The sequence below is a fragment of the Marmota marmota genome, unplaced genomic scaffold, assembly GCF_001458135.2.
Source record: "Marmota marmota marmota unplaced genomic scaffold, marMar, whole genome shotgun sequence".
Taxonomy (NCBI): domain Eukaryota; kingdom Metazoa; phylum Chordata; class Mammalia; order Rodentia; family Sciuridae; genus Marmota; species Marmota marmota.
In genome coordinates, this window is record NW_026000101.1 from 16,401,747 (window position 1) to 16,426,916 (window position 25,170).

Consider the following 25,170-nt stretch of genomic DNA (forward strand, 5'->3'; position numbering starts at 1 on the left):
TTATTTTATATTTGGAAACGCAGAAGAAAAATTTTCTCATGGAAAATAAAATTGTTGGATAAGCTTGGTGGTAGAACATCTGCCTAGCATATGTGAGGCCCTGGGTTCCACTCCTAGTGCCACCAAAAAACCAAACAACACACACACACACACAACCACACAAAGGGAAGTAACACTCAGGTGCTACTGTCCTCCTGCTTTCAAGCCACTGTCCAAGAATACGGAAAGAATTTAGAATCACATTTTTTTTTCTTCCTTTTCAGAGAGGCGGGGCTTAAGATTTAGCCTGGAATTCAGATGCTCACTAGTGACAGTTCTGTGGCAGCTGAACCAAGAGAACAAACAGCTGCTCTGCCCGTGAACTCCTACCACACCAGGATACAAAACTTGTTCTACGGGATGGACACCAACGTGGAACTTCACAGGGAGTCCTGCTATCTAGGACCTCATGTAAGTTATGTAGCAATTCTGTAGAGCTTTATTATTGACACTGCTATCAGAAAAAAGGGGAAAATTATAAGAAGGAAGAGGGAAACTTTGGTTTTAAATCTATCACATCCATTTTTTTAATGGCATTTTTTTTTTTTTTAAACTGCTAACTCAAGTTAGTCATTCTATGGTTGCTATTTGTTTCTAGTTACTGTGTTGGAACTCAATGCCTCTTTGCATTTCCAGGTGGAAAGGAACTCTTTTCTCCAGGTTCTTGACACTTTCACCGGACACAATAGATTTACTTTTATATTCTGTTTCATAAATACCATTTATTTCCAAAGAGTCCAATATTCACTCAACTATTTTAATTTTTCCCTTTGCTTTTGAAAGATGGCATGTAGAGCTTCCTAGTTTCCCTCTTATTTCCCGTTGTTTCACTGACCATATGGGAGGGAGACACATTTATACCGTTTATTAGTATCTAAGCCAAGATGAAAGGAAATTACCATGTTTATTCTTATATAAATGTGTCATATAGTGTGCTATAAATACAGTTTATTTAACCTAAATTTTTATTGAGGCTTGTGGATATTCAGACATTTTAACAAATCATCACATTCCAATATCACATTTCCGTTTTAAGATCATTTATAGTCAAGGAATAGCTTATAAGAGCTTTTCAATCAAATGATGACATTCCTAAATTATTTCCAACAGTTTACATTTAGCTGTATCGTTAATGCAGTAATAGAACTAATTTCAATTTGCCTTCTTCAGTGAGAATTTCTTACTTTTTTTCCCCTTTTTTAGTATTACTTAAATTTAAATTCAAAGTCAGATTTTCTGAGCTTCTACCTGGAAGGTCTAAGGTTTTTCCCCTCATATGTTCAATGAAATCTACCAAAAAATGGTTATCTCTCCCCACCTATTTTTCTTATGACTCACTTTTTTTGAGGGGGGGGCGGGACTAGGGATTGAACATAGGAGCACTTAACCACTGAGCCACATCCTCAGCCTTCTTTTTTTAAAAAAAATACATATATTTTTAGTTGTAGCTGGAAAAATACCTTTATTTATTTATTTTTATGTGGTTCTGAGGATAGAACCCCGCGCCTGGCACATGCTAGGGGAGCACTCTACTGCTGAGCCACAACCCCAGCCATACATCCTCAGCCCTTTTTTTCTAATATGTTTATTTTATTTATTTTTATGTGGTGCTGAGGATCGAACCCAGTGCCACATGTAATGCTCTACCACTGAGTCACATCCCCAGCCCCTCCTCAGCCCTTTTTATATTTTATTTTGAAACAGGGTCTTGCTAAGTTGCTTAAGGCCTCGCTAAATTGCCAAGGCTGGCTTTTGAACTTGTGATCCTCCTGTCTCAGCCTCCTGAGCCATTGGGATTATTGGTGCACGCCACTTTACCTGGCTCACTTTTCTTATATTACAGCTTAAAATGACCATTTCATTTACCTGCCTAATATTTGGCAGTTTCTCTGAGCACATCGGCTCTGAAATTCTCTGGGTGGTCTTCAAGTTACCTTCTAAGGTACTCTCCCATTTAATAATCCAGTTATATTTTTAAATATTCTTCAACAAAGCATTTCTCCTGTCAGGCTGATCTCCTCATATACTATTTTCATTCTCATTTTATTATGTTCAAATACACCATTTTCTCTCCCAGAAAATTCTCTTAAAAAATGCAAAACTGAGGGGCTGGGATTGTGGCTCAGTGGTAGAGTGCTCACCTAGTGTGGGCGGGACCTGGATTCAATCCTCAGCACCACATAAAAATAAAGGCATTGTGTTGTGTCCATCTATACCTAAAAAAAATAAGTATTTTTAAAAAATGCAAAATTGATAAGATTACATGGCATACTGGATTAAGAGGTATAGGACAGAGAGACGTCAAAGATGCCTCCCAGGTTACTTAGTAAATAATAACACAATTTTCTGAGAATAGAATTGGCAAGAAAGCCCAGGTTTGTGGAGGAAAAAAAATTAATTTTGAAAAGGTTGATCTGAAGTGCCTATAGGACACATTCCAGGAAGTTTGTCCTATGAGCAATTGGTTATTGGGTTTGAGCTAAGAAGATTGGGCTAGAGATTAAAATTTAGGAACAATTTAAGTGAATGAGGAAGTTTGGAGAAATATTAAAATGAGATGCAAGGAAAGCTAAATACAGAATCCTAGGAAAGAGTAACTTTTTAAAGGTGTTTGAGGAAGTGTAGTAGCCAGAGAGGCTAGGGTGGAAAGGAAATCAGGTGTCTCCGAAGTCCAGGAAGTAGAACGTTTCAAGAAGGAGTCAGTGACCAACAATGTAAAGAAAGGCTCAGGAGTGATACTGGCCAAGTTATATTGATATTATATTGTTATATTGTGCTCAAATGCAAATGTGTAACAAAGCCCATCATTATATACAGCTATAATGCACCAATAAAAGATGTGGGAAAAAAGACAAAGGCTTAAGAGAAAAGAAGCTGGAGGGCAGAAAAGATAGATGCTTGGGCAGTTGGAAAATGTGAGTTGGAAAAGAGGGAACACAGCCAGCAGAGCATTACTGAGTGTTTAACATGAAGCACAATAAATTGAAGTTCCTGGGTTTCCACAGAACTTTACACCTTATTAAATTAAATTTAATAATGTCTGAGAGTCTAACTGTCTAAGACTTGGACAACTGTTATATGTAAGACACAGCTGTCCCTCAGTATCCAATGGGAGATTGGTCCAGGACTCCCAGGGATATCAAAATCTGTGGGTGTGCAAGTCCCTTTTATGAAACAGTACAGTATTTGCATATAACCTATACATATCCTCTCATATACTTTAAATCATCTCTAGGTTATCTGTAATACTTACTACAATGTAAAGGTTTTGTAAATAGTTGTTATACTGTATTAGTTAGAGAATAATGACAAGAGAAAGTCTGTACATTTCAGTACCGATAGTTTTTTTTCCCTGACCATTTTGATCCATAGTTGTTTATTCTTATTTAAATAAAGAGGTCAGCCTGACTTTGGAATGTCCTGGAATATTATCCTTAATAGGTATCCCTTCAGCAGCTCCTTCCTCCCCTTCCCAATCCACCATCCACCATAATTTTATTTAGACAAATCTGAACATGTCACTTCCCTAATTAAAACTGCTCTCAATTTCAGTGAAGAAAAGCCTGGCCTCTGTATCTGATGTCATGCAGGGAACTTGCTGACCTGGCCTCCCTATGTATCTCAGCCACATCTCTAGTTACTTTCTGCCTCTACACATCTACTTTACAATATCTCTAAATTTCTTCTTGTTCTTCAACTCACCAAGTTCTTTTAAACTTGATTCATTATAAAGACTGAGCAACACTATTATGCTACTAAGATTATAAGCCCAGATGGTGGAGGATGGTTGATGGGGGAGCTTGTATACAGGTAATGTGGGCTAGACATAGGGGAAAGAATAGAGACGACAATGAATCTTTGGTAAATGTCATCCTGCTTTGACAATGTCAATGTTTATTGACTGTTTTTATTTTTAATTAGAGCATTATAGTTATACATAGTGGTTGGGTTCATTTTGACAAAATCATACATGCATGGAATTTGATTTCAATCCCTATACCCCCACCCACTGCTCTGTTTTCCCTTCCATCCTCCCTCCCCATTCTTCTTCCTCCACTCATCTTCCTTTGGATTGTTTGTTTGTTTGATATGCATATCATGTGATTTTGTTAAATTCATTTCATATTTCTTCCCCTTTCCCATCCTTCCTCCCTATCAATTTTCTAATTTGTTGATCTTCCCTATATATTTATGATATCTGACCCCCTCCACTGCTTTCTTTCCCTAATTTTGCTCTAATTTCCACATATGAGAGAAAACATTTGACCATTGACTGCTTCTTACATAAGATATCAGAGAAACAAACATACCTAACAGGGCTAACTTCAAGCAATTTATGATCTGATTAAAGAAACAGGTCATATATAGTGAGATGACTAATGTTACTGGTTTCCTTATAGCATACCAAATCATACCTTTATAGTCACAAACATCCAGAGACACCAGACAATTAATAGTAAGCATTAAATTAATAGTCAAGCCAAGTGCTACAGGAATTCAGAGGAGAAAAGATTATTGGGGGATTAGATTGTTCAGATTAGGCTTCTGAAAAGAGAGATGATTTGAAGCCAGAATAAGGGTAAGCAGCAGCAACAAAGAATAGCCTTCTAATGGGGGTGATGGCAGAGGAATGACACAAAACAAAGAAGAAAGTGCTCAGGACACAGGATGGGTAGGGAAATAATATTGGTAAAATCAGCAAAAGGTCAGGGATCTTAAATGCTAAATTTGATCTCCTAGGCATACTTCATCTAGCCGGGAATGGGGAGCCACTGATTATTTCCTTGCTTAAAAGCAGTTTTCTTTAAAGCAGTCTCTTAATGAGATTAATAAAATAGTAGTGTTCAGGACAGGTTAGAAGAGCAAGGGAATTTGGCAGGAATTAGTCTAGGTCTTTGATACTGGTTTAATATTTTTTGTTTGTTTTTTGGTACTGGGATTGAACCCCAGGATACTTTACCCCTGAGCCACATCCCCAGCCCCTTTTACTTTTTATTTTGAGATAGGGCTTCACTAAGTTGCTTAGGGCCTTGCTAAATTGCTGAATCTGGTCTCAAACCTGTGATCCTCCTGCCTCAGCCACCTAAATCACTGGGATTACAGGTGTGCAGCACTGTGCCTTGTTCCTATTTTTTGAAAAATTGTGAGATATTATTAATAGAGGATATGTTTGCAATTAAAAAAACCCTACACTAAGTCTATACATTGATTATAAGATAAAGCTTGATTTTAGGTAATTTTCATGTAAAATCATGAAAAAAAATTGGCATTCTCAAAATTAAATGACATAAAAAGACAAAGACCTGAACTAAGATGGTAGAAAGGGAAAGAAACAGCACAAAGAGCACGTGCAGGAAACATTTTGATAACTTTGAAAGATTAGATGTTAGAAATCAGACAAAGTAAAGATTGAAAGATGACTTTGATGATTCTGATGACTCAGATGATTTTGAGTTTGGATGAAAGTGACAAGTTAGTACCATTGAAAGAAATAGAGAAGTCAAGAAAAAAAACCCAACAGAACTACATTTTGTATATATGTATTGAGCACGAGGTGATATATGTAGCAGGAAATTGAAAGGATGGACCAAGACCTGGGAGGAAAGGTCAGGCTGTTTGTTTCCAAGGAATTATCTACATGGAAGTCAAAATGGAAAGCTTAAAGAGTGAATCAAATTCTGAAAGATGGAATACATAGAGGACAAAGGGCAGAAGCATAATCCTAAGAGAGTTATAAGAAAGCAAAACAAATTAGTTGAGCCTGGCACTACCTGAGTGTGCCACCACACCTGGCCAATGAGCAGTTATTTCAGGTCATAACTGTGTTGACACACTTTTTATATTAGAGTCAAAGTTAAAGGCAAACTATTTTTTTAACACATTTCCAGTCCTTCTGGAATAGTTGTTCTAATTAAACTGTGAACTTCTATTAGTCAAGGATGACTGAGTACTCTCTGGCTTACATCATTTCTCTAGCAGCCAGATAATAAAATAATTTATCATAATAGTCCATAAAGAAAAATACATTTTAAAATTCCAATATAAGGAATATTTCACAAAAATAAACACAAAGTCACACTTATGTGAACCTCTCTTCTACAATTGGGGAAGCTAGCATGGAGATGGCTTACTGTCATAGGTACTATAAAAATCTGATTGGCTGGCATGATAAACTGATTAGTAACTGGGGCTACAAAGAGTGATTAAATGGTCCTGAAACCTGAATTTCAAAAAGGCCTCTCTTCCAGTTATGGGTATCTTTTCCTTTTTTTTTTTTTTGGTACTGGGAATTTAACCCAGGGACACTTAACCACTGAGCCACATCCCCAACTCTTTTTAATATTTAGAGACAGGGTCTCACTGAGTTGCTTAGGGCCTTGCTAAATTGCTGAGTCTGGCTTTGAACTCATGATCCTCCTGCCTCAGCCTCACAAATTGCTGGTATTACAGGTGTGTGTCACCATGCCCTTCCCAGTTATGAGTATCTTAACTGGCACATTTGTAAGCATGCTTTTTGCTTGGCATGATGGTGCACACCTATAATTCCAATGACTTGGAAGGCTGAGTTCAGGGCCAGCTTCAGCAACTTAGAGAGACCTTGTCTCAATATAAAAAATAAGGGGCTGGGGTTGTGGCCCAACGGGAGAATGCCTCGCACGTGCAAGACCCTGGGTTTGATCCTCAGCACCACATAAAAATAAATAAATTAAATAAAGGTATTGTGTCCAATTACAAATTAAAAAATATATATATATATATAAAATAAAAAGGGCTATGGATATAGCTCAGTGGTAGAGCATCCCTGGGTTCAATACCCAATACCAAACAAGAAGAAGAAAAAAAAATAACCCTTACCTTTAAATCTCATGGTCTTGCAAACCTGAATTTGACTCATACAGTTTAGGATTTTACTGAATTATTTTCTGCCGATGTAATCTTTTTTAAAAAATATATTTTTAGTTATTGATGGACCTTTATTTCATTTATTTATTTATACATGGTACTGAGAATTGAACCTAGTGCCTTACACATTAGGCAAATGTTCTACCACTGAGCCACAACCCCTGCCCTGTCAATATAATCTTAATCCTTAATCCTTAAATGCTTTTCTTAGGGAAAAAGAATTGCTTTCCTTATGTAGTATAGACATAAAACTCCTCAGTGCAATAGGAGCAATTCTTTGTTCTGGGAGGCTATCAACAATATGGCTAATGCAGTGATATCTGATTTGTGTGTTTTACCTCTAATACACTAGACACGCCAGCAATTAAAAGGGTTGTGGCTAATGTATAGAACAGGGGGAGGAGAACAGCTAAAGTAAAGACATTTATTAACATAAATACCTAGCTTAACATAAATACCTAGCTTAACATTGCTTAGTTTTTTTCCACCTCTTGGATGATTTCTTCATGCTCAGGGTAGGGATGGCAAATACATAGCACCGTCCCTACCATCCCTGCCTCCCTTGCATTCCCCTAAAGAAACAACATGACAGACATCAAAGTACTCTTTCCCGTTAAACTTTTACTCTGTCTCAGAATACCTCTTTTTAATTTTATTTTTTTATTCTCTTTTTCTGGAGATTGAATCCAGGGCCCTACCACTGAGTTACATCTCCAGCCCTTTTCATTTTTATTTTGAGAAGTCTCACTAAGTGTCCCAAGCTGGCCTTGAACTTGCACTTCTTCTACCTCAGCCTCCCAAATAGCTGAGATTACAGGTGTGTGTCATCACACCCAGCTGAGTTCATACAATGAATTGGAGTTGAGGATCAAAATAATGGTTGGAGATTCTCCCTGGCTTACCATTTTGTGTCAGTATCTTCTGATTGCAAGGAATATGGCACCTTAAGAAAAAGAGAATTTATTTTAAGGATACAGATGGATTGAAATCAGAAAGCAGTTCAGAATCCAAGACAAGTTGGGTAATGGATTCTCTCCCCACAGCCCACCTGCTCCACCTCTTATAGCATATCTGTGTCTGTTTTTAATGTGCCCCTTTTCCTCTCACATCCAACTGGCCAAACTTGTGTTCCCTCTATCCAGATTCTTTAGAGAGCTAGCTTGACTTACTCAGGTAATTACCATGTGTCTGCTAGCTAACGACCTGCTTGGTGCCAGTGCTTTTCATGGATCATGGAGAGGCAGCTTTTGAGTAGGCAGCCCATGGACTCTGGTAATGTTTCTTTCTTTAGCTCAGTGGTGGTTTTCACTTCATGAAAATTCAAAATTCAACATCTGCTTAGATATTCATTGACATATCAATAAAAAATTTGTTTTAAAAAGGTTTGTGCCAAACTGATCTTATTTTCATTTTTTAGCAATTTTTTTTGAGTGGTGCTGGGATAGAACCCAGGGCCTCATGCTTGCTAGGCAAGCACTTATCTCTGAGCTAAACCCATAGCTCGTATTGTCCTTTTTGAAAGTGTTATTAAATCGGTAGAATGGGAGAATTCCATCAACACTTACATTTTGATTTTAAAGAAGATATCTTTAAAAAAATCTCTCAAGAGCCAGATGCTGTGGCACACACCTGTAATATCAGTGACTCTGAAGGCTGAGGCAGGAGGATCACAAATTCAAGGCTAGCTTTAGCAATTTAGCAAGACCTTATTTCAAAATTAAAAAAAAAATAAAAAGGACTAGGGATACAGTTCAGTGGTAGCACAATCCTAGATTTAACTCCTAATTCAAAACAAAACAAAACTCTTCAATATTGATGTGAGCAATTCGTAGTGATATAAACTGAATAGTGGAAGAGCTATGTGAATTTATTTTTTGTGTGTGTATGGTGCTGAGGATCTGGGGAATGAACCCAGGGCCTTGTACATGTAAGGCTAGTGCTCTACCACTGAGCTACATCCCAGGTTCTTGAATTCTAATTCATGGAACAATTTACCCAAAAAGTGATGATTAAGATTGACCAGAGGGGCTGGGTTTGTGGCTCAGTGGTATAGTATTTGCCTAATATATGCAAGGCACTAGGTTCAATCCTCAGCATCACATAAAAATGAGTAAATAAAGTTAAAAAAGATTGACCTGAGGATAGTCAGAACATACTCTAATTATATAGATAGGAAATACATGGTGGATGTCAAGCAAGTGGGATCAAGTCCTGGGCTGAGGTCATACAGCTATATGACCTCAGGCACCTTTGCCTTCTGTGCTTCAGGTGCCCTTATCTATAAAATGGGGGTGATGGAAAGTAGATCTTAGGGTTGTTGAATACTAAGTGAATATAAAGTGTTTAGAAGAGTAGGTTACAAATACATAGGTGGACTTTACGAAGTGGCAGATTAATTTATAATAATTAAATCACTAAATAAAAGAGCAAAACAAGTCCTTGTTAGAAGAAAAGTTCCCAAAGTGGCCAGATGAGTACCTGTCAAGAATGCTGTAGAGAGCTGGACACGGTGGTGCATGCAGCTTGGGAGGCTGAGGCAGGAGGATCAAGAGTTCAAAGCCAATGTCAGCAATTTAGCAAGGCCTTAAGCAACCTGTGAGACCCTGTCTCTGAATAAAATACAACAACAACAAAAAAAAGCCTGGGGATGTGGGTTAGTTGTTAAGTATACCTAGGTTCATCCCCGGGTAGAAAGAAAGAAAAAGAGAGAGAGAGAGAGAGAGAGAGAGAGAGAGAGAGAGAGAGAGAGAGCGCGCACGAGCGCAAGCGAGCAAGCTGTAGAGGTGCTGGGGATACAGCTCAGTAGTAGTGTATCTGCTTAGCATGTTCAAGGTTCTGAGTTCAATTCCCCTCACCACCACCACCACACATATACACACATGCACACACACACACAAAAAAAAAAAACTGTAGAAAGATCTCCTTTGATAAGAAGGGTAAATTAGATATTCTCATAAGAACTAAGATTCTTTGTTAGTCTAATTATATTCTGAGTGATTTAAGGTATATTTCAGCTTATGGAATAACCTATAGAAAAATTTGATTTTTATTATACCACAAGGCCATAAGAACTTTTTTTTTTTTTTTAAACTGGGATTGAACTCAGGAGCACTTTACCATTGAGCCACATCCACAACCCTTTTAATTTGTCTAATTTTGAGACAGGGTCTTGCTAAATTGCTTGGGGCCTTGCTAAATTGTTCAGACTGGCCTTGAACTTGTGATCCTCCTCCCTTGGTCTCCTGAATTGCTGGTATTCATAAGTACTTTTTGCAGATTGTAGAACCCTCAGACTAAAGTCAAATGACATCAAATCAAATGAACAAAACAAGCTGGGAAGAATTTTGATATATTAACTCACTTTTGAATAGCAAAGTAAAAGAGATCCAGAAATGTAACATTATTTACCCATAGGAAAAGTGACCTCAAAAAGGTGGGAAAAAATGCCTCCTAAGGCTCTTTGCTACAACTCATCTCAAGAGAATATAAGAGGCCAAGTACAGTAGCACACACCTGTAATCCCGGTGATTTAGAAGGCTGAGGTAGGAGGATTGAAAGTTCAAGGCGAAGCTCAGCAACTTAGGGAGGTCCTGTCTCAAAAATAAAAAATAAAAAGGGCTGGGGATGTGGGTCAGTGGTTAAGTGCCCATGGGTTCAATCCCTGGTGTGTGTGTGTGTGTGTGTGTGTGTGTGTATACACACACACACACACACACACACACATATATATATATATATATATATATATATATATATAGAGAGAGAGAGAGAGAGAGAGAGAGAGAGAGAGAACATAAGAACTCGACATGGTGGTGCACATCTGTAATTATAGTGACTGGGGAGATTGAGGCAGCAGGATCCAAAGTTGGAGGCCAGCCTCAGCCTCAGCAATTTAATAAGGACGTGTCTCAAGATAAAAAACCAAAAAGGGCTGGGGACTGTAGGTCAGTTGTAAATCACCCCTGGGCTCAATCTCCAACACACATAGACAAAAAACACAGAATAAAATTCCAAAATGGGCATTTCACTTAAAGTTAGATGATTCCATCAACACAGAGCTATCCGACTCTATATGGATATATAAAATTCTAATACTGATCAGACACAAAACTTACAAGTGGCTGAATTTGTTGTTAAAAGTACATTTCCTAGACACAATCTTAAGTGTTAAGTACTTTGAAACATATTGCAGTGTAACATACATACAAAAAGGACACATATGTTAAGTGTACAATTTGAATTTTTGCAAAATTCAACAGACTCATGCCACCAGCACTTAACTTTTTTTTTTTTGGGACGGGGACTGGGGATTGAACTCAGGGTCACTTGACCACTGAGCTACATTCCCAGCCCTATTTTGTATTTTATTTAGACACAGAGTCTCGCTGAGTTGCTTAGAGCCTCCACGTTGCTGAGGCTGGCTTTGAACTCGTGATCCTCCCATCTCAGCCTCCTGAGCTGCTGGGATTACAGGCTTGAGCCACCATGCCTGGATAACACTTAAATTAAAAAAAAAAAAAAAAGCATTGTTTTTAAAGCTAACTCTTCTTAACTTTCAAAAAGAAAAAAGTAATGTGCTCTGGATATTTGGTAAAATGGTATGAAACTTTAAGAGCAAATGTCCCTCTTGAATGTCTTCCTTGACTTTTAGTACCACTTGTGGTAGGAAAAATAGCGCTCCCCAAAAGGTCTACATCCTACTCCCTGAACTTTATGTGTTACCTTACATAACAAGAGAGACTTTGCAGATGTTTTTAAGGATTTTGAGGTGGGAAAATTATCCTGGACTACTGGGTGGACCCAACATAATCAAGTGAAAGAGTGGAACAAAAGAGGGCAGAAGAATGTGAAAAGAAAAGTAGAGGTCAGAAAACCTATGAGCCAAGGAATGTGGGCAGCCTCTAAGAGCTGGAAAAGGCAAGGGAATAGATTCTGTCCTGCAGCCTCCAAAAGGCAGGTGATTGTACCGACACCTTGATTTTAATCCCTGAAATTCTTTCCTTGGAACTCCTAGTCTCCAAAATAAGGCAATTATTTTGTGTTGTTTTAAGATGCTAAGTTTGTGGTAATATGTTACAGCTGCAATAGGAAACTAATACACCATTTGGAATATCTGGTGAGTCTATGTCCAGATTCATTTACCTTACTAGCCTATTTAGTAGCTTCATACAGTTATCTCATAGACATCTCAATTGTATCTCGTCCAAAATTAAAATTTTATTTTTTCCTTCCCCAAATTTACTTTTCCTTGGTCTTTCTCATCTTAATAATGGTACAATCACTTAGTTCAATGACAGAAACCTGGAAGCCATTCTTTCTTTTTTTATTTTAAGAAAAATTTTAAAGAAGATGGATTCCTTTTATAATTTATTTTTATAAATTCCTTGGCTCATCGTGTTGAGGATTGAACCCAAGGCTTCATGATACTGAGCAAACACTCTACCAGGAGCCACATCCCCAGCCCTGGAAGTCATTCTTGATACCCTGCCCCCATCATCCCCTTATATCTAATCCATGATTAAGTTTTATCAATATTATTTCCAAAATAAATCATATATTCATCTACTTCAGTTATCTCACTGCCACCAATTCTTAACTCTCATCCAGTCCATTCTCCACCCCAGGAGTCCAAAATATTTAAAGAGAAATATTTAAAAGAGAAATCTGATGGCACTTCCTTGCATTAAAACCCCTTAATGTCTTCCGTATTGTTGGACTGATGTGACCTTTTAGTGGCTTCAAGCTAGCTTTAGGGAACAAATGGTTCATAGTATGCTGCAAATTAGACCTTCATCATTAATTGAAATACATCATGAACTGCAAAAGTATGATGGAGGGGCTGGGGCTATAGCTGAGTGGCAAAGCGCTTGCCTCGCACGTGTGAGGCACTGGGTTTGATCCTCAGCACCACATAAAAAAATAAAGATATTGTGTCCATATACAACTAAATTTTTTTTTAAAAGTATGATGGAATTTAAAATTAGCTTTGTACCAAGCAATCTCAGTGAGTTGTTAAATAGTTTCAGTTGTGGTAAATTCTTTAATGGTTGTAAAAAAGTTTTAATATTTTCTGTCAATTGGAGTTTCTATAGTGACTCAGAAATTTGAGTCAATTTAAAACATTAAATTCTTCATCAGGAGCCGGGCTAGCCTTTTCTCACTAGGTGTCTCTCAGGACAAAATAGTGGCTCGGTGTGGGCCAGGTGAATAGGGGACGTCCCCAGGGCCTTGGAACTAGCTAGTTAGTTACCTGCAGTGAAGGCCAACACTGATCAGACTGTAATAATCAGTTAGAATCATCACCTTGTCATGACTGACACTCCACCAGAGCCTTAGAGTACAAATGGCAAGGAGTGACGAGGCTTAACTCCAGGGACAGCTCTGGGACAGACTGGCTGCACTAGAGTATTGCTTTGGTGCTGGTCTATGAAATGATTAAGGGGGGAAAAAATCCCACCTTGGGTGCAAGGCCCTAGCAACTACTCCGCGGGAGGACTCGGGTTTCAGTGCGTGTGTCACCGGTGTGTGTCACCGGTGGAGAGAACGCCTCGAGGCGGGAACGGGTTGGCAGGCCAGCTCGGCCGCCTGCCAAGAGCTGCCACGACGACGGAAAGTACCTAGCTCGCGGGCAAGAGGCCTCCTGAAAGCGGCTGGGAAGGAGCCCGGGGCGGAAAGCAGCCAATCACGGGAGCCCTAGCAGGCGACGGAAGGCGCGTTCGCCGACTCGGCGATCAGGCAGTGGGAGCCAGGTCCTGAGTCGAGCGACGAGTCATCGACCGGCACGCCCGGGTAGTGGAAGCCCCGGGGGCGGGCTAGCGCCGGCCTGCTTTCCAACTCTAGGTTCAGCTCTCGCCGGAGAAGGGCGGCGGAGGCGCGGCGCCGGAGGGAACCTCTGACCCGCATCTGGTGAGAGCCGCGCCTCAGCCGGGACTCGGGAGAGCATCCTGCTAGACCCCAGGACCGTGTCTTCCCGCCCATTCCCCGAGGCCCCATCTACCCGGCCGGCCGCAGGCAGCTTTCTACCGCGGGCTCGCATCCCGATCCGGGTCTTGCCTTGTGCCCCGCTGCCCTACACAACAGGGTCCCCCTTTGGCCCTCTTCAGGGCCCCTGCATGTGGCTGCTGGAATTGACGGGCTCAGTGTGGGCCAGGTGAATAGGGGCTGGAGGTGCAGAGAAAAGCCTTAGCTTGTCTCCATACCCATGGGCAGTGCTGTCCAGCAAGGAAAGAGAGTGAACTTCCGTTACAAAGGCGAGCAAGAAAGGGTGGAGAGGTGCTTGACAGACAAGGTGTCCTGGGGTGTGTTAAGGCTCTTCTGAAAATGGTCTTGAAGGACCCGCCCAGCCCAGAATCTGTCTTGAGTCGGGGCTTCCCTGGAAGTTTGGTAGCATTTATTACCCCCACCCCAACCCTGAACACACTTGTAAAATTGTTAGAACACAAGGAAGTATGTTTTGCTCCTCTGATAGGAGGGATGGGGTACAGCTTAGCAGTACGGTCAGTCCAGCTGTAGGAACTCAGGAAGGAGAAGCCAACCCAAATTATAGCTTGGGGATAGAGTTCTGAGTTTCAGACCACTTTCTGTAGCCCTTCTTATTGCTAAGAGTTTCATCCCCTCTGCACTGGAAGAAGGGTCACTTATTATGTTTTCTTCTAGAAAGATTTGCACTCACGGATAATTTTGGAATGAATAGACCCAAGGTAAACTCGGGGTGTGGGTCAGTGTCCAGAGTGCTGGTGGATCATCCAGATCTGGGTTTGATTTTGGATGATGTCAGCTATGCAGTTAGTGATTGGGGGCAAGTAAATCATTTTCTCTGTGACTCAGTGCTCCTGTTTGTAAGATGAAGTAATAAGAGGGCTGTGAGAATGAATTTAGCTAGTGCTTATAGAGCTGTTAGCAAAGTGCTTGGCACTTTGTTTACTTTGTTGTTTACTGTTACTATCGTTTCCTTTGTTCACAAAGAACTCTTTCCACATTTGAGTGGGACGTTTTTAATTTTGTTGGAAAGAGTTAAACATCTTTTGACAATATGTATAATTGACAGTCTTGAGTTGAAAGTGGTTTTTAAGAATGGATTCTCAGAGATTGCCATTGAATTCAAGAGGAAGGCATACTATCTATCTATTCCTTCCTAAAGGGCTGGGATGTAACAGCTCAGTGGTAGAGTACCCCTGGGTTCAGTCTCCAGTACTACAAAAAAAAAAAAAAAGCCAAAGAAAGATTTATTTTATATGATTTTTTAAAAATAAACGAGCCTGGCAACTTAACTAGACTCTGTCTCAAAAATTTAAAAAGGGAATGGGGTGTAGTTCAGTGGTAGAATACTTGCCTAGCATATATGAGGCACTGGGTTCAATTCCCAGTACTGCCCCATACCCCCCAAAAGTTTATATACTGTATAGACAAAATTTACATGAAATAGTAAAGCTCTTTTACCCCCATTTTATTTTTCTTTTCCTCCCTTTTGAGAAAGGAGAATCACAATTTGAGGCTAGCCTTAGCAACTTAGGGATGCTTTGTCTCAAAAAAAAAAAAAATTAAGAAAGGGCTGGGGATGTGGCTTAAGCACTCCTGGGTTCTATTCCTGGTACCAAAAAAAAAAAAATATGTTGTTCAATATTTCACAGTTTATTTACATGACTGGTTTACTCAGTTCAGGTAGAATAACTGTTAGGTAACTTGGTAAATACTTTGCACTGCCAGGTGGAAAGTTTACTGTTCTTGTAAAGTAAGTAGAAATTGACCAACTATGAATGATTTACTTTGCCTTACCTGGCAAATTTAATATCACCAAAAGTTTATTCAGCTCAAATTTATTAGTGGAAGAAAGACTATGTACAAGAACACTCAAGACAGCCATTGTGGAAGAATATTTTTGTATTTTTAATGATTAAATAGTGCTTAGGTCTTCTGAATACTCTTGGCAGAATGTTCATTATCTTACAAGTGCTATCTTTTGAGTGAAATTAGTTTTTAATGGGGATTGTTAATTCAGAAAGGGCCTAATGATGGGGCAATTTGCATCCCTAAAAAATGAAGTACCAATAATAGAGGGCTGCTGATAGGATTTCCAGTGAGTTTCAGAGGGCACCACCCCTTGTGTTGACACCCTTAGTCAAGTTCCCTGGATTGGTTACAAATTCTAAATATTGATGTACTTCCTGAAACCTAAGCATTGAGATCAGAGTCCATAAGGTGTAATTTTACATGATGCAGAGCAGTTTAAAAGGTTCCATAAAATCTCTTACTTCCTGCCCCAATTTTTACTTTTGAATGGAGGGTGTGATGGTTTGAGGGGGATAGGTAGGAAGACAAGTTGAACAATAGTATATTTGTGTATGGTAGGGCTATTGTGCTCATAGGGAGGTAAGCAACTAATAGCTGTTTGAGGAAGACCTGAGGCTTATGGGAAGCCTTTAGAGAAGAGGTGACACTCAGCCTGAGTTCTTCTTTCTTTTCTCTTTCTTTCTCTCTCTCTCTCTCTCTCTCTCTCTTTCTTTCGTACTGGGATTGAACCCAGGGGCACTTAATCACTGAGCCACATCCCCAGCCCTTTTTTTATATTTTATTTAGAGACAGGGTCTTGCAGAGTTGCTTAGGGCCTCATTAAGTTGTTGAGACTGGCTTTGAACTCTTGATCCTCTTCCTCAGCCTCCCTAGCCACTGAGATTATAGGGTGTGCCAAATCCCCAGTAAAAACTAATTCCACCACATCTGGCCTGAGTTTTTCTTTTTTCTTTTTTTCCAGTATTGGGGATTGAACCCAGAGTTATTTTATCACTGAGCCTTTGTAAGGAAGGAAGGAAGGAAGGGAGGGAGGGAGGGAGGGAGGGAAGGAAGGAAAGGAAGGAAGGAAAAAATATATATTTTTTCCGAGACAAGGTCTTGCTGAGTTCATAAGATTGGCCTTGAACTTGAAATCCTCCTGCTGCAACCTCCCAAGTCACTAGGATTACAGATGTGCACCACTGTGCCTGGTTCAGGCTAAGTTTTGAAAGATGAGTAGGAGTCCAAACAAGAGGGAAGGCAAGTTTTAGGTAGAGGTATTTGTACCTAAAAAGGCACAGAGATCCATTAGTTGAACTGTAGGCAGTTTGGTGTGGCTGGTGCTTTAGCACAGAGTAAGGATAATTGTGTGTAGTGGAAAAATGGCCTAAAAAGATGGGTTAGATTTGGTTCAGCAATTTGTATTTTGTCCCATAGCAATCTACCCTGGTTAGCTTAATATCTGATTTACAAACTAAAGGCCCAAGGTGAGGAATTGAACTATGGGAAGTCCTGGTGGGGAAGAAGAGAAGGAGATTTAGAAGATATTTAGGAGGTGAATTGACAGAGCTTAGGAGGTAATGGAACAGAAAGTGACGATGTGAGGAACAGAGAGGATAGGGACATCAAGACATTTGATAAATCATATGCATGCTGAGAGAACAATTAAGAAGGAATGGGCTTAGGAAAGAAAATGAATTCAGATTGGGACATTGACTTACATTTGTTTTGTTTTGTTGTGGTACTGAGGATTGAACCCAGGACCTCACATGTGGTAGGCAGGTTTTCTACCATTGAGCTATTATCTCCAGCCTGGGATATTGACTTTAATATGCCTATGGGATGTATAGCTGGAGACACCTGGTAGCATGTGAGATTGGCAGTTTTGTAGGTACTGGTGTGTAGGGATTAATGATGTATTAAAGATAAGGTTTTTATATTACTTATCTTTCTCTTCCCCAGCACTAATCACAGTCCTTATATTTAAGATGGTGTATAGTATGAGGCTGAGTAGATTATGTACCTTGGAAGATGTGATCTTGAATCTTGAGTAATTTCCCCTCTTAAGACTTGTGTTTCCCTTTCTATAAAGTGAGGGAGTTAAACTATCAACGGTTCTCTACCAAAGTTTTCCAACAGTGTGGCATATTGGGTTCAGTTGTGAGTTATGGCAAGTAATTCTTAATTAATAATAATTAAAGAGCTGACACCTCCTTTTAAATGAAAGTTGAGTTATGTCACTCTTAATTGCATTCCAGAGTGTTTTCTTGACTATGAGAGAAAGGGTTTGAGTTAGAGTTAGTCTGCTGAAATTTCATAACTGGCAATTATGGTACGAGTGTCACACAGCAGTGGGTTGGAAAAAATAGATTCAGAATCACTACACTAAGTGGTAGGATGTAATACTGAAAAGATCTATTTTATATCTATGAATTATTCTGATAACAAACAATTTTTATTTTTGAAACTTCAGGAACTCTATTTTAAGAAACTCTCCAAACAAAAAAAACAAGTCATGGAGAAGAATGGGAATAACCGAAAGCTTCGGGTTTGTGTTGCTACTTGCAACCGTGCTGATTATTCTAAACTTGCCCCGATCATGTTTGGCATTAAAACAGAGCCTGAGTTCTTTGAACTTGATGTGGTGGTACTTGGCTCTCACCTGATAGATGACTATGGGTAAGCTCAAAGTGTTTTCTTATTCTTCATTGTAAGGGTATATGCCAGAGAGTTTGGATATTTTGTAGCCATATGGATCTAGCTTCAAATCTCAGTTCTATCACTTAGTTTTTATGTAGACTTTGAGAAGATGCTTAGTATCTTTGAAATTCAGTTTCTTCAATTGTGAAACAGAGTGAAAACCTATGTTGTAATTTATTGTAACAGAGAATGATTTAAATCATCCATCACAATGATGTTGCTTATTAGATATTTGATAAACAATCACTATAAATAATATTACTATTTATTATTATATTCAGGAGAAATGCCACTTGTAAATATATATTATGTGACTATAATAATATGATTCCATATAATCTATTTTGTAAGGTCTTTTTTTTTTTGGGGGGGGGGTGCTTTTTGGATTGAACCCAGGGCCTAATGAATGCTGGGCACACACACTACCATTGAGCTACATCCCCAACCTGTGTTTTGAGTTCTTCAAAACTGGTTTATAGAAAATACATTCACCAAGTGAATGTATTTTCCTTTCCCTTTCCTTTCTTCAACAGCAAATTAAGTAGTATATACAGAACAACATTTTTTAAAAATCTAATTGATTTGAGGTAAAGTAGAATGTTATAATATTATGACCATTGATATTTATTTTAGTGGCATTAGATTTGTAGTGAACATGGGATATATTTGCAAAATGAAGATTGAGTAGTCTTTGAGGGAATAGAATATATAAACCAGAAATAAACATTCATTTAACTATATGTAATAAAGTGGCATTTAGTGCACCCTTGTGGCATGAAAATGTTCATGCAGTCTTCAAAGATGGTCAAAATGCATTATTATATATGAAAGTAGATTGTGTGTTAAAGTAAAAGTGTCCTTTTCTGAGACTCTTTAAAAATAAGACAACACTAGCAAAATAAACAAATAGGAAACCTGCCTTCAAAAACTAATTTAGCAGTTTGTTCTAAGAAAATATTTAAAGAGTAGAGAAGAAACTTATGGTTAGCTCAGGGATCCATAAATTTCTAAAAAATATGAAATGAATTCTGTCAGCATAAGAAAATCTACTTGGGTGAATAGGACAAGATAGAAGAGAAATTTTAGCTAGAGCTAGAAATCAAAGTCTGAGTGGGTTCTTTTGCCTCTATAGTGAAAGTTTTTGTGGTGCTGGGGATTGAACCCAGGGTCTTATGCATGCAAGGCAAGCATTTTACCAACTGAGCTATATCTCCAGCCCTATACTGAAGTTTTGACAGGAAGACTGATGGAAGAGAGGCTCATAGGAAAACTATAGTTGGGTTTCTTTTTTTTTATTTTTTAATTTTTGGTACTAAGTATTGAATTCAGGGGCACTTAACCAGTAAGCCACATCCCCAGCCCCTTTTAGTATTTTATTTAGAGACAGGGTCTCGCTAAGTTGCTGAGGCTGGGTTTGAACTGGTGGTCCTCTTGCTTCAGCCTCCTGAGCTTCTGGGATGTAGTAGGTTTTTTTTTTTTTTTTTTTTTTATCTCCTACCATATCAATTAAGGTGGAAAGGTAGTATTTGTCTGGTAAGACTATTAAAAAGGAAGTTTTACTAGTACTTAATAAAAATTTAAGTTTATAATAACTTTTTTTTTTTTTTTGGTGGGGGGCACCAGGTATTGAAACCAGAGGTGTTTGGCAACTGAGCTACATCCCCAGCCCCGTTTTCTATTATTTTAAGACAGGGTCTCTCTAAGTTGCCAAGGCTGGCCTTAAATTTGCAATCCTTCTGCCTCAGCCTCCCAAGTCACTGGGATTATAGGTGTGTGGCACTATGCCCTGCTAAAAAGTTAAAGTACCTTCTAATTCAAGAAATTTGTTGCCTCTTAGGAGAGGAATTGGGTGACTGGGAGACAAAAGTGAAAGATTTTTCACTATATAACCTTTTGTACCTTTTGAACCAAGTGAATGTATTTTCCTTTCCCTTTCCTTTCCATGTTGCCCAGGCTGCCCTGGGAAAGCAATCTTCCTGTCTAAGCCTCTTGAGTAGCTGGGACTATGGTTGTATGCCACCCTGCCTGGCTTGTACTATTTATTTTAAGAAGACATTAAAATAACAGGATAGGGGCTGGGGATGTGGCTCAAGCGGTAGCGCGCTCGCCTGGCACGCGTGTGGCCCGGGTTCAATCCTCAGCACCACATACAAACAAACATGTGTCCGCCGAAAATGAAAAAATAAATATTAAAAAAAATTCTCTCTCTCTCTCTTTAAAAATAAAATAAAATAAAATAACAGGATAAATAAGCTACCTTCTATTTCAACTACAGACTATCCCAGATGTATGATCTTTTGACTTATAATTTTTTGACCTTATGATGGTTGAGTTTGAAGCAGTAGGCATCAGTAGAGACTGTACTTCAAATTTTGAATTTTGATCTTTTCCAGAGGTAGTGATATGCAGTATGATACTCTGAAAATTTCAGAATGCTTGGCAGCAAGAGCAAGCCCAGGCTCCCATTTAGCCTTGAGATCAAGAGAATAAACCATTGATATTCTGTAGTGTACTGGGTTTCTAAGCTGTGATGTTTGCTAGAGTAGGTCTATTAAGTGAATTTTCTTTTGGTACTGTGAACCCAAGGGCACTTTACCACTGAGCACATCTCCAGCCCTTTTGTATTTATTTTGAGACAGGGTCTTGCTAAGTTGCTTAGGGCCTTGCTAAATTGCTGATGCTGATCTGGAACTCATGATCCTCCTGCCTCAGCCTCCCAAGTTGCTGGAATTACAAGTATGTGCCATCATGCCTGGCTTTAAGTGCATTTTCAACTTGTGATATTTTCAATTTACAATGGGGTTATCCGGGTTAAATCTCATTGTAAACTAAGGTGCATCTGTACTTGGGACATTTTTAAAATATCAGCATTTTGGGGCTGGGATTGTGGCTCAGGGGTAGAATGTTTGCCTAGCATGTGTGAGGCACTGGGTTTGATTCTCAGCACTGCATATAAATAAATAAATCAATAATAAATTAAAGGTCCATCAGCAACTTAAAAAAAATCAGCATTTTTATGCCCTGAAGAAGTGGGTGTAAAAGGAGAGCAAATGAGTAACAATAGAATGCTCAGAAATTCATTTGTTCATTCAACAATTTTTTATTATACATCCAGGATGTGCCAAATGGCTAATGAGACAATATCCCTGTTCTCAAAGAACTTCCATTTCTGGTGGGGGAGATGAATGAGATATAAATAATTAATAAAAATGAAATAACAAAATAATAGAGGAGATAAAATAAGAAAGGAAAACTTGTAATAAAAAAAATTATGGTCTTAAGTGCTTTTATTACTGGCGGAAAATTAAGAGTAAATGGATAAATGTCCAACTCAAATGTTAAAATACCTATTTAAGAAAAAGAAGTTCTAGTAATGGCAGAGAAGCTTATATCTGACTAACTCTCCTACAGCTTACTCTTAACTCTGGGAAAATATTTAAAAGTATTTGAAGGCACTGGAGAGCAATCAGCAGCAAGTAGAAACTACAGGAGATAGAATGTCTAAAAGAAGGGATCTGTACTATAGTAGGTGAGATACATGTTTCAATAACTTTTCCCCTGAGCATATTTCCCAAGCCACAGGGTGTAGGTGGCTAGAACTCGAGTAGAAAGCCTCGGTTATTTAGGCTGAGATACTAGAAAATGGAACTTTTCTTGAGGGAATGATTCTAGAAATGAAAGACCACAAGGGAGAAGCCCCAGAATCTGTACATACATTCTTTACAAATTCTTGTTTGACCACTGAACTGCACAAATATGGAAAATTTATTGCTTTAAAAACTTATATTAAAATAGAAGTTTAGAGTCAATGATCTGTGTTTCTACTTTAGTAAACAAGAAAAAAGATGAGAAAATTAAACCCAAAATAGAAGGAAACAAAGAATGGAAATCAGTGAAATATAAAAATAAACAATAGAGAAATTTAAAAGAACAAAAAGTTAATTCTTTAAAAATATTAAAAAGTTGACTTCTAGCAATACATGAGGGAAAAGAAAGAAAATAGAAATTTATCAGTATAGAATAAAAATATCATCACAAACATTAAGAAGAAGAAAAGGGGACTATTATACCAATAAACTGAACAATTTAGATGAAATGGACAAATTCCTTGAAAAACCACTGCTTACCAAAACCCCTACTTAAAGAAATAGAAAAATCTGAGGCTGGGTTGTGGCTCAGCGGTAGAGAGCTCACCTAGCATGTGCAAGGCCCTGAGTTCGATCCTCAGCACCACATAAAAATAAATAAATAAAGATATTGTGTCCAATTACAACTAAAAAAATTAATAAATATTTTTTAAAAAAGAAAAATCTCAATAGCACAATATCTATTATAGAAATTGAATTCATTATCAAATATTTTCCATAAAAAATTTCCCAGAAAGATGGCTTCATTTATTAAACCTATCAAACATTTAAGAGAGAAATAACACCTTAAAGAAATATAAAAGCAGGGAGCCTTCCTAACTTATGTTATAAGGTCAGATAATACTGACGTCAAAACCTGACAAAGACATAATAAAATTCAGTCTAGTATTCCTCAGGAATATAAACATAAAAATATAAACAAAATAGCAGATCACATCCAGCACATCAGATAACTGTGTATAAAAACCAGATAATATATTAAGACCAAGTGGGCTTATCTTAAGAATTCAAGACCAACTTAATATTTGAAAAACATTGTAACTGACACATTAATAGAATAAAGGGGAAAAAAACCTATATGATCATTTCAGTAGATGTCAAGAAAGCATTTGATGCTGGGCGGTGGCATGCACTTGTAATCCCAGTGACTCCGGAGTCTGAGACAAGAGGATCACAAGTTCAAAGCCAGCCTCAGCAAAAAGTAAGGCGCTAAGCAACTCAGTGAGACTGTCTCTTAAATAAAATACAAAATAGGTCTGGGGATGTGGCTTTGAAAGAGTACCCCTGAGTTCAATCCCCTGTACCCTCTCCCCGCCGAAAGAAAGCATTTGACAAAATTAAATAACAACCAGTTATGATAAAAACTCTTGGAACCTTGGAATAGAAGGGAAACTTCAATCTGATAAAAGCTGTCTGTGAAAAACTGACAGCTAACAAAATTTGTGCTTTCTAAGATTGGGAACAAGGTAAGTATTTTCACTGTTCTCACTTCTCTTCAACTTATATTGGATATGAAACCGCCAGTGTGATAAATAAGAAGTAAAAACAAAGGGATAATGACTGTCATTATTTGCACATATGATTGCTTGTGGAAAATCCAAAGGAGTCTACAAAATGATAACTACATCTGTATGATGTATGTAAGGAATCCTTAGGCTGGGCTCAGTGGCACTTACCTGTAATCTCAGCAACTCAGGAGGCTAAGGCAGGAAAATCTCAAGTTTGAGGCCAGTCTCACCAGTTGCTGGTGAGATCCTCAGGAATTTAGCAAGACCCTATCTCAAAAAATAAAAAGGCCTGGGGATGGAGCTCAGTGGTAGAGTACTCCTGGGTCTGATCCCTATCCCCTGCCTAAAAAATAAAAAATAGAATCCTTAATTATCTCACAAAATATGAAATGGATTAGGTAGATTATGAAATTATAAAATTATATGTACAATGTATTCTCAGCCATGTTAAAATATTTGCATAAAATGGCTAGAAAGATTATATTTGTTGTTGCTGAGTAGTAGGTTTGTGGATAAAAATTTCTGTTTCCTAATTTTAAAATATAAATGTGTGTTCTATATTTAGAAAGAAAAGTCATATCTTTGACAATTTAGTCATAACTGGGAATTTTTAAGAAATTGAGAGTTGCTGTTATTAAAGCATGAAGCAGTCTGGAAACTGCATTTCATAGCCACTTTAATTCTATAAAGTTACATTTTCATTCCAAGCAGAATTATTAATGGTACCATTCAAGGAGAATTCAGAAGATAATTCCCATCACTCAGAAATTTATAGTGCAGTGACATGTCAGACATTCCGATCCCCCCCCCGCCCTATTTTTTGGTAGAAATAATGAGCTTCATTTTTATAAGTAATATTTTTCCTATTAAAGTACATACTTTAGGGCTGGAGTTGTGGTTCAGAGGTAGAGCGCTCGTCTAGCATGAGTGAGGCACTGGGTTCGATCCTCAGGACCACATAAAACTAAAATAAAGGTATTGTATTCACCTACAACTAAAAAATAAATATTAAAAAAGTAAATTTGGGGGCTGGGGTAGTGTGCTCGCCTGGCATGCGTGCGGCCCGGGTTCGATCCTCAGCACCACATACAAACAAAGATGTTGTGTCCGCTGAAAACTAAAAAATAAATATTGAAATTCTCTCTCTCAAAAAAAAAAGTAAATTTTTACATATTTCTTTTTAAAAATTGATAGGAAAGTCCTGATCACTGGTAATAAAAAAAAAAAAAAATCTGCCTCAGATGTTTCTCCCCCCAGGTATTGACTTGTAGGGTCACAAGTGAGCCTTCCAAGGTGCGGCATGTGGGTTTTTTGTTTTTTGTTTTTTTTTTTAATCAGCGATTGAACCCAGGGGCACTTAACCACTGAGCCACATCTCCAACTCTTTGTATATTTTATCTTGCCACAGGGTCTTGCTAAATTGCTGAGGCTGGCTTTGAACTTGTGATCCTTCTGCCTCAGCCTCCCAAACTGCTAGGATTATAGGCAAGAAGCACCACCACACTCGGCGGCTGCATGTTTTTATCTCAATCTGGGTGGTGGCCACAGGGGTGTTCATGTAACAAAACTGATCAGGCTTTAAGTACATTTGTGGAATTTACTCT

At 38.4% G+C, this 25,170-nt stretch overlaps 1 protein-coding gene across 4 annotated transcripts in view; it reads left to right on the top strand.

Moving 5' to 3' along the window:
- The first annotated feature begins 372 nt into the window (after nt 1-372).
- The window catches only part of Gne (glucosamine (UDP-N-acetyl)-2-epimerase/N-acetylmannosamine kinase), a 61,011-nt gene continuing 36,213 nt past the window's right edge, over nt 373-25,170 (top strand). The window contains exons 1-2 of one of the 4 annotated variants that reach the window (XM_048783377.1): nt 373-450; nt 18,185-18,390. In XM_048783377.1, the coding sequence (XP_048639334.1) occupies nt 400-450; nt 18,185-18,390 (257 nt within the window). In that variant the 5' untranslated portion in view covers nt 373-399. Of the gene's footprint in view, nt 451-13,684; nt 13,849-18,184; nt 18,391-25,170 lie in introns of those variants that run through there. The other 3 variants (XM_015492326.2, XM_048783378.1, XM_015492327.2) reach the window with 3 other exon arrangements.